At 47.1% G+C, this 13,852-nt stretch overlaps 1 protein-coding gene across 2 annotated transcripts in view; it reads right to left on the bottom strand.

The window, feature by feature from the left end:
• Positions 1-378: 378 nt before the first annotated feature.
• Positions 379-13,852, bottom strand: part of LOC139378830 (acetylcholinesterase-like) — a 40,058-nt gene continuing 26,584 nt past the window's right edge. The window contains exons 4-11 of one of the 2 annotated variants that reach the window (XM_071121366.1): positions 13,425-13,638; positions 13,071-13,334; positions 12,669-12,851; positions 12,365-12,463; positions 11,815-12,010; positions 11,371-11,563; positions 11,034-11,212; positions 379-855 (exon numbers count right to left, since the gene is read on the bottom strand). In XM_071121366.1, coding sequence (XP_070977467.1) covers positions 734-855; positions 11,034-11,212; positions 11,371-11,563; positions 11,815-12,010; positions 12,365-12,463; positions 12,669-12,851; positions 13,071-13,334; positions 13,425-13,638 — 1,450 coding nt within the window. In that variant the 3' untranslated portion in view covers positions 379-733. The remainder of the gene's footprint in view (positions 856-11,033; positions 11,213-11,370; positions 11,564-11,814; positions 12,011-12,364; positions 12,464-12,668; positions 12,852-13,070; positions 13,335-13,424; positions 13,639-13,852) is intronic. The other variant, XM_071121367.1, reaches the window with a different exon arrangement.

Consider the following 13,852-nt stretch of genomic DNA (forward strand, 5'->3'; position numbering starts at 1 on the left):
CACCTAACTAATACAGTCAGAGAGAAAGAAAGAAGGATAGAAGAACGGGGGGGGGGGGGGGGGGGGGGGGCAGATATAAGAGATAGACGAACGCCAAGTGAACGGATACATGGTTAGACAGTGGAACAGTGGTCATAATAGCTGTTTTAAATAAAGATCATTCAAAATAAGCAGATAGCGAGATTTGTATCAACTGGAAAATAATAAAGTGAAGTAAAAAAAAAAAAGAGTGATGTGGAACACAGAGGTTCAGTCGTACCACACTTACACACACACACACACACACACACACACACACACACACACACACACACACACACACACACACACACACACACACACACACACACACACACACACACACACACACATGCCCACAGATGCATGCATACACGCACACACACATACACACATACACACAGTCTTCAGAGGTACTGTAATGACACACCTTTGAAATGTTCACCGTTTCACAGCCTTCATCAATGACCACCTCCTTCCATAATAAATTTGATGCTGATAAATTGTTTTAGGCAGCCAAACATCTGCAATGGAAAAACAAAAAACACACAGAAAGTATGATTTGTGACACATTAAATGTGATTTTGTGGGGGAAAGGAATCCACTGTTTGGCCTTCGTCGAGTTAAACTGCAAAGCCTTAACAAATCATATCACATGAAGAAATGTAGGAAACTATGGAAGGACAAGGTCTTCATCATCTCTTTCTCTCTCTCCTCAGAGGTCAGTGCAGCGCTCCTGCTTGCTGTAATGGTCGAACTGGCTCTTCCAGTGCATCATGTAGGAGGACCAGCGATGGAACTCCACCTTCCACTGACGCTCCGCCTCATCTATGTTATCTGGGGAGGAGGAGAAAGAGAGAGAGAGAGAGAGATTACCACAAGTGAAAGACAGGGTCACCACTGTCACCTACAGATGGAATCACACAATATCAGACATAATCCGAAAGGAACCCGAGAGACAGTGGGGACGAGCCAGGAAGCGACATCATCCCTGTTTATCTGACTAGGGGCTATAGGTCATAGGTCAGGAAACTAACCAGACATGTTTCACACAGACCTCTAACAGTAAAACACAGTGGCTTTTGGGGTTTGGAACATTTCCAATGAAAAGTTGGCATTATACTCATGTTTAGGTTTTTGGTATACAAAGATGGATCACACACACACACACAGTGAGTCAAGTGGCTATTGACATATGTTCTGTTTCTCATAGCAAAGGCCTTCTGGGAATTCTGACAAAGGAGGAGGGAAAAGAACGAGGGATGAAATTGAAGTGTTGTACATAAAAACATTTTTTTTATTTTTAAATGCAACATAAAAGGATAAGAAAGTAGAGAGAAAGGGAGTTTTAGAGGCTTCTCACTGCGCCAGGATTGTTTTGTATAAAATAATATATATATATAAATAAAACAAGTTGTGAGATAAAATTATAATAGCAAAAAGATAAGGGAATTCAGATTGAAAGGAGAGTGGATGGTGAAGTTAAAAATAGAAAAAAAGGTCTAAGTTTGGAGAGAACAGAGAAAAAGCATAAGGCCCTAGAATGAGCTAAATAAGGCCTAGGCAGCGGTGATGTCATAGAAGAGAAATAGAACTAGAGATGGCGTGGAGGGACCAGAGGAATTCCATGATTCCCTTCACCCTGCTAACCTTTTTGGCTAAGTCTAACATTTTCTGATCTGATAGTCTATGTATTGATCATTAGCCTGTATTGTACACATTCACAGCTTAAAGCTGAATTGCAGTAAAATGTCAAAATCAGAAAAGGTGATAAAAGTTAGTTCAAGAAGAAAGAAAAAGTACTTTGGACAGGTTCGGATGGTGCCTGCTCTTCTTGCTGAAGGCCTCTATTCTTGTAGTCGAGTTGAATGGTACTAGGGAGGGTCAGGTTTGATAATGGTGATGGTGTTGCTGGAGTTGACTAGACGTCCTGACGTTCTCAATCCTCAGCTCTCTGTGGAAACTGGACGACTCCTCCACTAGCAATGTGTAGCACCCACTTCTTCCCACTGTTTCTTCTGCTGCCAAAAGGGAGCCTAACCACACATCAGTCCAGTGTATAAAGTCACCCTCACTAAGAGGGAGCCTTCTGCCATCTCCACACTTCAGTCCTCTCACCTTGGGTGGCTGAAACTAGAAGCCGGTGCTGAATGATTTTATGCAAGGTGAGGCTTACTGTATGGCTGCCGCCTTGAGCGCTCCAACCCAACTTTGCTATTTGTGACAATTTTGGTGTTTATCGTTACTTTTCTTGCACTAAATGTATCTGCTATCATTTCATATGATCGACAAAAAAACGTTTGAATATCAGATCGGAAGTTACGAACCTCAATTTCGGCTTCAACTTTGACTCATCCGCCCTGGGCTCTTTATGTACCTCCGATCCAATCTTCGGGCTACCCAAGAGGAAACACGAGCGAAAAAGAGGCAAGAGATCGGGCGTCCTGTTGAGACTAAGGCAAAGGGAAAACCAGCCACCACTTCCCTCCATTCTATTGGCCACTTAATAATAACATGACATCCGATTGTGGATTTGCTATCAACGGGACTCTCGTAACTGCAATATTCTCTGTTTTTCTGAAACATGGCTTTTGGACAAGATACCCCACATGGCTAACCAACTCAATGGATTCTCCATTCTTCGAGCAGACAGGTCATTGGATTCAGGGAAATCCAGAGGGGGAGGGGTATGTCTCTTCATCAACAACAGATGATGTGCAAACTCTACTGCAGTGGAAGTCTCAACCTATTGTTCACCCATCTTGGTATACCTGATGGTCAAATGCCGACGCTTCTACCTCATAAGAGAGTTATCTGTTATCGTGACTGATGTACATATTCCACCTCAGGACAACAACAACAACAAGCTGGCACTTAATAAACTGTACGAGGCTATAAACAAGCAGGAAACAATGCACCTGGAGGCTGCTTTTCTTGTTGCCAGCGATTTTTATTTCAATTCAATGCATTTTATGCACGTGAACTCAATGCATTTTATGCACGTTTCGACAAAAACAACACCGATCCGTGCACGACGGTTCCCGCCGTCCCAGAGGACTGGGCGATTTGATCTCTGATCTCTCCAAGACCTCTCCAAGGCTGACGTGAGTAAGGTTTCTGATTCTGAATAACACTTGCAAGGCTGCAGGGCCGAAAGGGATTCCAGGACGAATTCTCAGAGCATGCGCAGACCACCTGGTAGGCACCTTCATGTTTATTTTCGACCTCTCCTTGTCCCAGACTGTAATCCCCACGTCTCAAGCTGACCACCATCATTCCTCTTTCCAAGAACTCTAAGGCTACCTGCCAATTTGCACACCACCCCAACAGATCTACAGATGATGCAATCTCAATTGAACTTCACACTGCCCTCAACCACCGGGACAAGAGGAATACCTACAATGGGGAGAACAAGTATTTGATACACTGACGATTTTGCAGGTTTTCCCACTTACAAAGCATGTAGAGGTCTGTAATTTTTATCATAGGTACACTTCAACTGTGAGAGACGGAAAAACTCCAGAAAATCACATGGTATGATTTTTAAGTAATTAATTTGCATTTTATTGCATGACATAAGTATTTGATCACCTACCAACCAGTAAGAATTCCGGCTCTCACAGACCTGTTAGTTTATCTTTACGAAGTCCTCCTGTTCTCCACTCATTACCTGTATTAACCGCAACTGTTTGAACTCATTACCTCTATAAAAGACACCTGTCCACACACTCAATCAAACAGACTCCAACCGCTCCAAAATGGCCAAGACCAGAGAGCTGTGTAAGGACATCAGGGATAAAATTGTAGACCTGCACAAGGCTGGGATGGGCTACAGGACAATAGGCAAGCAGCTTGGTGAGAAGGCAACAACTGTTGGCGCAATTATTAGAAAATGGAAGAAGTTCAAGATGACGGTCTGTGGCTCCATGCAAGATCTCACCTCGTGGGGCATCAATGATCATGAGGAAGGTGAGGGATCAGCCCAGAACTACATGGCAGGACCTGGTCAATGACCTGAAGAGAGCTGGGACTACAGTCTCAAACACACTACGCCGTCATAGATTAAAATCCTGCAGCGCACGCAAGGTCCCCCTGCTCAAGCCAGCGCATGTCCAGGCCCGTCTGAAGTTTGCCAATGACCATCTGGATGATCCAGAGGAGGAATGGGAGAAGGTCATGTGGTCTGATGAGACCAAAATAGAGCTTTTTGGTCTAAACTCCACTCGCTGTGTTTGGAGGAAGAAGAAGGATGAGTACAACCCCAAGAATACCATCCCAACCGTGAAGCATGGAGGTGGAAACATAATTCTTTGGGGATGCTTTTCTGCAAAGGGGACAGGACGACTGCACCGTATTGAGGGGAGGATGGAAGGGGCCATGTAATGCGAGATCTTGGCCAACAACCTCCTTCCCTCAGTAAGAGCATTGAAGATGGGTCGTGGCTGGGTCTTCCAGCATGACAACGACCCGAAACACACAGCCAGGGCAACTAAGGAATGGCTCCGTAAGAAGCATCTCAAGGTCCTGGAGTGGCCTAGCCAGTTTCCAGACCTGAACCCAATAGAACATCTTTGGAGGGAGCTGAAAATCCATATTGCCCAGCGACAGCCCCGAAACCTGAAGGATCTGGAGAAAGTCTGTATGGAGAAGTGGGCCAAAATCCCTGCTGCATTGTGTGCAAACCTGGTCAAGAACTACAGGAACGTATGATCTCTGTAATTGCAAACAAAGGTTTCTGTACCAAATATTAAGTTCTGCTTTTCTGATGTATCAAATACTTATGTCATGCAATAAAATGTTAATTCATTACTTAAAAATCATATAATGTGATTTTCTGGATTTTTGCAGAAATTACAGACCTCTACATGCTTTGTAAATAGGAAAACCTGCAAAATCGGCAGTGTATCAAATACTTGTTCTCCTCACTGTATGTGAGAATGCTGTTCATCGACTACAGATCAGAGTTCAACACCATAGTGCCCTCCAAGCTCGAGACCCTGGGACTAAACACCTCCCTCTGCAACTGGACCCTGGACTTCCTGACGGGCTGACCACTGGTCACTATTACTCCTTTTTACAACTATAATACCATTAGTATATTACCATAGGTATTTATATATTCCTGCCACCAGACACTTTTCAACTCTGATACATGTATATCCTACATGGTGTGCAGACTCTAGTGCAGTGGAAGTCTCAACCTATTGTTCAACCTATTGTTCACCCATTTTGGGTCACTTTTTATGACTTTTTATGTATAAACCCACCTCAACTACTCACATAGAATAAGGTACTGACACTGACCTGCATATACAGTGCATTCAGAAAGTATTCAGACCTCTTCCATTTTTCCACATTTTGTTACGTAACAGCCTTATTATAATATTAATTAAACCATTTTCTCCCCTCATCAATCTACACACAATACCCCATAATGGCAAAGCGAAAACAGGTTTTTATAAATAAATAAATAACTGAACTACCTTATGTACATAAGTATTCATTCGCTTTGCTATGAGACTCGACATTGAGCTCAGGTGCATCCTGCTTCCATTGGTCGTCCTTGAGATGTTTCTACAACTTTATTGGAGTCCACCTGTGGTAAATTCAATTGATTGGACATGATTTGGAAAGGCGCACACCTGTCTGTATAAGGTCCCAAAGTTGACAGTGCATGTCAGAGCAAAAAAAAACAAGCCACGAAGTCGAAGGATTTGTCCATAGAGCTCCGAGACAGGATTGTGTCGAGGCACAGATCTAGTGAAGGGTACCAAAAAATGTAGAAGAGTACCATTCTTAAGTAGAAGAAGTTTGGAACCACCAAGGTTCTTTCTAGAGCTGGCCGCCAGGCCAAACTGAGCAATCAGGGGAGAAGGGCCTTGGTCAGGAAGGTGATCAATAACCAGATGGTCACTCTGGCAGAGCTCCAGAGTTCCACTGTGGAGATGGGAGAACCTTTCAGAAGGACAACCATCTCTGCAGCACTCCACCAACCTAAAGGACTCTCAGACCATGAGAAACAAGATTCTCTAGTCTGATGAAACCAACTCTTTGGCCTGAATGTCAAGCGTTGCGTCTGGAGGAAACCTGGCACCATCCCTACGGTGAAGCATGGTGGTGCCAGCATTATGCTGTGAGGATGTTTTTCAGAGGCAGGGACTGGGAGTCAGGATCAATGGTAAAGATGAATGGAGCAAATTAGAGAGAGATCCTTGATGAAAACCTGCTCCAGATTACTCAGGACCTTAGACTGGGGCGAAGGTTCACCTTCCAACAGTACAACGACTCTAAGCACACAGCCAAGACAACGCAGGAGTGGCTTCGGGACAAGTCTCTGAATGTCCTCCAGTGGATCAGTCAGAGCCTGGACTTGAACCAGATCAAACATCTCTGGAGAGACCTCAAAATAGCTGTGCAGCAACGCTCCCCATCCAACCTGACAGAGCTTGAGAGGATCTGCAGAGAAGAATGGGAAAAACTCTCCAAATACTTGTAGCTTGTAGCGTCATACCCAAGAAAACTCAAGGCTGTATACACTGACAAAGGTGCTTCAACAAAGTACTGAGTAAAGGGTCTGAATACTTATGTAAATGTGACATATCGGTTTTTATCTGAAATAAAATTGCTACATTTACTAAAAACCTGTTTTTGCTTTGTCATTATGGGGTATTGTGTGTAGATTGATGAGGAAAAAAACAATTTAATACAATTTAGAATAAGGCTAACGTAGCAAAATGTGGAAAAAGTCAAGGGGTCTGAATACATTCCGAATGCACTGTACTTGCATTCTCTTGTTTCTTTAACTCACATCGTAGTTCTTGTGTGGTTTTATTTACATTTTTTATTCTATCTTCTATCATTATCTATATTATGATTATCACTACATTGTTGGGAAAGTGCTCTCAAGGTAAGAATATCTGTCACGCCCTGACCATAGTTTACTTTGTATTTTCTATGTTTTGATTGGTCAGGGTGTGATCTGAGTGGGTATTCTATGTTTCATGTCTTGTTTGTCTATTTCTATGTTCAGCCTGATATGGTTCTCAGTCAGAGGCAGGTGTTCGTCATTTTCTCTGATTGGGAACCATATTTAGGTAGCCTGGGTTTCACTGTGTGTTTGTGGGTGATTGTTCCTGTCTATGTGTTTTTTCACCAGATAGGCTGTTTAGGTTTTCGTTACGTTTTGTTTTGTAGTATTGTATTGGAGATTCGTGTTTCGTATTATTAATAAACATGGATCGTAAACCACACGCTGCATTTTGGTCCGACTCTCCTTCGTATGAAGACGAAACCCGTTACAGAATCACCCACCACCAACGGACCAAGCAGCGTGTCAACAGGCAGGAGCAGCGCGAGGAGAAGCGCAATAAGGATTTCTGGACATGGGAGGAAATCCTCGACGGGAGAGGACCCTGGGCTAAACCAGGGGAGTGTAGCCGCACTAAGGTGCAGCGGGAGAAGAAACAACAGGAGCAGCCCAAAGAGGAGGTATGGACATGGGAGGACGAATTAGAAGGAAGAGGACCCTGGGCTCAGCCAGGAGAATATCGCCGCCCCAAAGAAGAACTGGAGGCGGCGAAAGCTGAGAGGCGCAGATACGAGGAGGCAGCACGACGTAGCGGATGGAAGCCTGAGAGGCAGCCCCAAAAATTTCTTGGGGGGGGGCTAACAGGGAGTATGGCTATGCCAGGTAGGAGACCTGAGCAGACTCCCTGTGCTTACCGGGGGGCTAGAGAGACCGGACAGGCACCGTGTTATGCAGTGGTGTATGCACGGTGCGGTATATTCCAGCTCCGCGTGTCGGCCGGGCTAGATTGAGCGTCGAGCCTAATGCCATGAAGCCGGCTCTACGCAGCTGGTCCCCAGTGCGTCTCCTTGGGCCGGCTTACATGGCACCAGCCTTGCGCTCGGTGTCTCCGGTTCGCCTGCATAGCCCAGTGCGGGCTATTCCACCTCGCCGCACTGGCAGGGCGACCTTGAGCATTCAACCAGGTAAGGTTGGGCAGGCTCGGTGCTCAAGAGCTCCAGTGCGCCTGCACGGTCCGGTTTTTCCAGTACCACCTCCACACCCCAGCCCTCCGGTAGCAGCTCCCCGCACCAGGCTTCCTGTGCGTGTCCTTGGCCCAGTACCACCAGTGCCAGTACCACGCATCAAGCCTACAGTGCGCCTCGCCTGTCCAGCGCTGTCAGAGCTTTCCGCCTCTACAGCGCTGCCGGAGTCTCCCGCCTGTTCAGAACTGCCAGTTAGCATAGAGCTGCCAGTTAGCATAGAGCTGCCAGTTAGCATAGAGCTGCCAGTTAGCATAGAGCTGCCAGTTAGCATAGAGCTGCCAGTTAGCATAGAGCTGCCAGTTAGCAAGGAGCTGCCAGTCTGCAAGGAGCTGCCAGTCTGCATGGAGCTGCCAGTCTGCATAGAGCTGCCAGTCTGCATGGAGCTGCCAGTCTGCAAGGAGCCGCCAGAGCTGCCTGTCTGCAGGATGCCGCCAAAGCTGCCAGTCTGCAAGGAGCCGCCAGAGCTGCCAGTTAGCATGGAGCAGCCAGGGCCGCCAGTCAGCATGGAGCAGCCAGGGCCGCCAGTCAGCATGGAGCAGCCAGGGCCGCCAGTCAGCATGGAGCAGCCAGGGCCGCCAGTCAGCATGGAGCAGCCAGTCAGCAGGGAGCAGCCAGTCAGCATGGAGCAGCCAGAGCAGCCAGTCAGCATGGAGCAGCCAGAGCAGCCAGTCAGCATGGAGCAGCCAGAGCAGCCAGTCAGCATGGAGCAGCCAGAGCTGCCAGTCAGCATGGAGCAGCCAGTCAGCATGGAGCAGCCAGAGCTGCCAGTCAGCATGGAGCAGCCAGTCAGCATGGAGCAGACAGAGCTGCCAGTCGACCAGACTCTTCCAGATCGGCCAGTCGTCCAGACTCTTCCAGATCGGCCAGTCGTCCAGACTCTTCCAGATCTGCCAGTCGTCCAGACTCTTCCAGATCTGCCAGTCGTCCAGACTCTTCCAGATCTGCCAGTCGTCCAGACTCTTCCAGATCTGCCAGTCGACCAGACTCTTCCAGATCTGCCAGTCGACCAGACTCTTCCAGATCTGCCAGTCGACCAGACTCTTCCAGATCTGCCAGTCGACCAGACTCTTCCAGATCTGCCAGTCGACCAGACTCTTCCAGATCTGCCAGTCGTCCAGACTCTTCCAGATCTGCCAGTCGTCCAGACTCTTCCAGATCTGCCAGTCGACCAGATTCTCCCAGATCCGCCAGTCGACCAGATTCTCCCAGATCCGCCAGTCGACCAGATTCTCCCAGATCCGCCAGTCGACCAGATTCTCCCAGATCCGCCAGTCGACCAGATTCTCCCAGATCCGCCAGTCGACCAGATTCTCCCAGATCCGCCAGTCGACCAGATTCTCCCAGATCCGCCAGTCGACCAGATTCTCCCAGATCTGCTAGTCGACCAGGATCTGCTGAAACCGCCAGCCAGCCAGGTTCTGGTAGTTTCTACTACCTGCCTGGGCTTCTTCTCAGTGCTGAGCTTCTTCTCAGTGCTGAGCTTCCTCTCAGTGCTGAGCTACCTATCTGTCCCGAGTTACCTCTGTCCCGAGCTGTCCCTCTGTCCCATGTTATCATTGTGGTGGGTAACCTATTTAGGGACGTTTAGGAGGGGGATTAAAACTGTCATGGAGTGGGGTCCACGTCCAGCGCCAGAGCCGCCACCGCGGACAGATGCCCACCCAGACCCTCCCCTATAGGTTCAGGTTTTGCGGCCGGAGTCCGCACCTTGGGGGGGGGGTACTGTCACGCCCTGACCATAGTTTACTTTGTATTTTCTATGTTTTGATTGGTCAGGGTGTGATCTGAGTGGGTATTCTATGTTTCATGTCTTGTTTGTCTATTTCTATGTTCAGCCTGATATGGTTCTCAGTCAGAGGCAGGTGTTCGTCATTTTCTCTGATTGGGAACCATATTTAGGTAGCCTGGGTTTCACTGTGTGTTTGTGGGTGATTGTTCCTGTCTATGTGTTTTTTCACCAGATAGGCTGTTTAGGTTTTCGTTACGTTTTGTTTTGTAGTATTGTATTGGAGATTCGTGTTTCGTATTATTAATAAACATGGATCGTAAACCACACGCTGCATTTTGGTCCGACTCTCCTTCGTATGAAGACGAAACCCGTTACAATATCACTGTACTGTTTTACACCTGTTGTATCATTTGCACGTGGTAAATAAACGTTGAAACTTGAAAGCATCTTTTGAATGCAGTAGACAGTTAGCTATAGCTAGCTAGCTAGTTTAGCAAACTAAACATATCGATCTGCCATCAATTCTGCCAGCGCTCTCAAGGTAAGTCAACTAGATACTGTATATTAGATAAAAATGTAATACGTTATCAAACACACCCAAAACAACAACACGTAAATCAACTAAATATGCACAATATCTTTTACAGAAGCTCTCAGATAACTCCGCTATTACGGCGCCATGGCTACAGGCCCATGGGCTACGGTCAAAAGTAAAGCACTATATAAGGAATAGGGTGCCATTTGGGAAGCAACAGTCCTATCCTTCTTCATCCAATCTGACCCTGGGTCAGTTTAGCAGGGAAGTGTTGTAGCTACTGTAGTGTGTGCTATGCGCTTTACTGACCGTGCACAACTTTCCATTGCAAAACCAAGCAAACCACACCACCATCTCTCTCTCTCTCTCAGTTATTTTTTAAAAGTTCTGTCGGTTGATTGAGCCTTTTTCCCTGTAAAAGACTGTAAGCCGCAGCTAGCTCTCTTCGAATATTTCCAACCATTAACCCTCTGTATAAATCATTTAATGACCAAATATTGAGTTTAATAATGAATCTCCCTTACAAATAATTGTGATTACAACAACCATATTTGGTTGTAAAATCTAAGCGGAGGGAAGAATATGAGGAAATTACGTTGTCAGTATGGTTGTACTCTCATGAGCATTGCTTTGATGTCCTTAATGTGCTGTTAGAGGCCCAGATTGTGTCATTGTAGTGTGTGTGTGTAACCCTCTTACCGGTGATGTTGAGGAGGCGTGGCAGGAAGCGGTTCCAGAATGCACACAGCTGGTTCCGCAGGCCCTTGTGGATCTTCATGGATTCCGTGTTCAGACCCACGTGTTTTTGTTCACTGTTGGTGAACTGGGGCCACTTCCGCCTGCTATCCACACTGCCATCAAAGTTGATATTGGGGTTACTGGAGAGAGAGAAAGGTGGGAGAGGGTGGGAGACAGAAAGAGAGAGAATAGAATTAGGGTTTGACAGCTTTCAGTGTGCTTCGATAGACACACACACCAACCCATGCCCTTTTACAACTCCCCATTTCTCTATCCCCCCCCCCCCCCCCTGTCTTACCCGGTGCGTGCGAAGTTGGCCCAGTATCTCATCATGCGTCGGCTCAGTTTCTCCTCCTCGGCTGTGTAGTTCAGTCTCTTCTCAAGTGGCATGCCGAACACAAACTCTATCTCGTAACCATGGATGACGCCCATCCACTCAGGCCACGCCAGGTTAGACGCACGGTGGTCAAACAGGTACAGGTACACTCCACCTAGAGAGTTTGGAATAGAGCATAGAATGAAATAGAACATGTATCCCCACTCTAGTCTTGTATATGTCCCAAACAGGTACACTCCACCTGGGAACAACAATAGGATAGGAGAGACATTGGCATGGAATATTGACGCAGGACTTTGAGTTCGACTTTTGGTTTGAACAACTTCAAACTTGTATTATTCCTTTTGAGCACCATTGTATGACATTAAATAACGTCTTTGAAAAACATTTGTGAACCATTCTTACCTTGTGAGTTCCCATCCTTCGCCGTGGCCCCTGCGTTGCCCGCTGGTTGCCCATTGTTGGCACCCTGGTTAGAGTGAAACTGGGCATAGCTCCTGGCGAAGTGCTGCAGGGGGCAGATGACATTATGGTCTCCGACCACATCGTCCAGGGCATCACGGTTCTTTACCCCGTTGTTCTCATCGAACCAGTCAGTATACTGCAACACAATACAACTGTATTAATCAATCATATTTATTATATACAGTCACTTGTATATCCACGGTTGTCACAAAGTACTGTAACACAATACATGGACAGACATTAGTGGTTACCCGATTGCCCTCGAGAGGGCATGTAAACTGAACTGCCATGCAAGTGGAGTGTGCTCTGTGCTGTGGTTGCCCTGATTGATACAACTTTATTAGTCCATATGTCACAGCGAACAACTAAAATCTGTCTTCTAGCTTGCCATATCAATTCCCCTTTCCTTTCCAGCACATGGCCCAACCAGGATTTGAACTGGCCACCTTTCATCTACAGGTCCACCTCCTTAACGGGCTGGGCTACTTACCTGCAGAACCACAGCCTCCTGGCCGATCTCATTGGCATGCGGAACGCTCAGTTTCACGCTTTCCAGGAAGTCCTCGCGCGAGATCAGTGACTCATTGTCCTATGGGGAGTCAATGGAAGGTTTGTGTGAAATTGTATCAGTGACAGTGGAACACACACACACACACACACAAAACAGGCATGAATGTACAAACACACACCCACGCTACAAATGCACACACAGAGAAACACACACCAGGCACATGTGTAGCCGCTCCTCCCCGCACCCCCCCAAAACACTCCAACCCCTCTCTCTCCTCACGTACCTTGCTGAAGCCAGGGGCTCCATAGAGGAGGAAGAAGGACCCCTCATCCTGGTTGACCCCCAGCAGGATTTGGGTGTCCTTGAAGTTGCCTGAGCTGAGCATGGCCTCGGGGTTGTCTGGAAGGACCACGCCGTCGATGACGGGCACAAAGGAGAAACGGAAGATGGCAGACCACGGCATGACCTGAGAAGACAAAACAAAATGTATTTATTTCACCTTAATTTAACCAGGTAAATAATTGAAAACACATTCCTTACATTTAACATACGTTAAATGTGAACTTAAAACATAAATGTACACGGAATTGCTATGGAAATGCACATTTAAATGTCAAATGTAACTCTAAAAGTAAACATAAATGTAAGACTTAAACCTAAACATAAATGTAATAAATGAATGTACCTGCCACTCCTGGTCAATGAGCTCCTGCGGGGGCTTGTTGCGAAGACAGTCCACCAGCTCCGTATCGTTACCCCCCGAGGGGCACCCGACGAGCTTCCCCAACATGACGGCCCTCCGGTGGGCTTCAGCTGGCGTAACAGTGGCCCAGGGGCAGTTGGGGGCTCCACTCTGGAGGATGGCTCGGGTGAAGGTGGGTCGACTGTCAGGAGACAGGAGGTGCATCCCAACAGAGACTGCTCCGGCACTCTCCCCAAAGATGGTCACCTACGAGTAGTAGTAGTTAATAACAATAATATTGAATTTATAGAGCGTACAAGCTTGCTGACACACACATTTCCTCTTTATTATCATTACCTGTTTGGGGTTGCCCCCAAAGAAGTGTATGTTATCCTGGACCCACTGGAGGGCCATGCGTTGGTCTAAGAGCCCCACGTTCCCAGGGGCCTCTGAGGAGCCGTGGAGAGCCAGGAACCCAAAGGCCCCGATGCGGTAGTTCATGGAAACCACCACCACCTTCTCCGAGTGAGCCAGGTAGCGGCCGTCGTACACGTCCAGGGACGATGATCCGCTGTAGAACAATACAATACAATACAACTTTATTGTCCATGGTACAGCGAACAATGAAAATGCGTTTCCTGCTCAATACCCCCAGATAGCACCTTCAAGCATACACACAAACTTGAAAAGAGCACAGGGTCCTAGCCGCAGTGCAGCATCCCTGGATGGAGAGCATGTTGTACGGTTAAGTGCTTGTGAAATGTTGCTGGGATGTGAAAGCCTTT

This window comes from Oncorhynchus clarkii, chromosome 21 (assembly GCF_045791955.1).
Source record: "Oncorhynchus clarkii lewisi isolate Uvic-CL-2024 chromosome 21, UVic_Ocla_1.0, whole genome shotgun sequence".
In the NCBI taxonomy this organism is placed as follows: domain Eukaryota; kingdom Metazoa; phylum Chordata; class Actinopteri; order Salmoniformes; family Salmonidae; genus Oncorhynchus; species Oncorhynchus clarkii.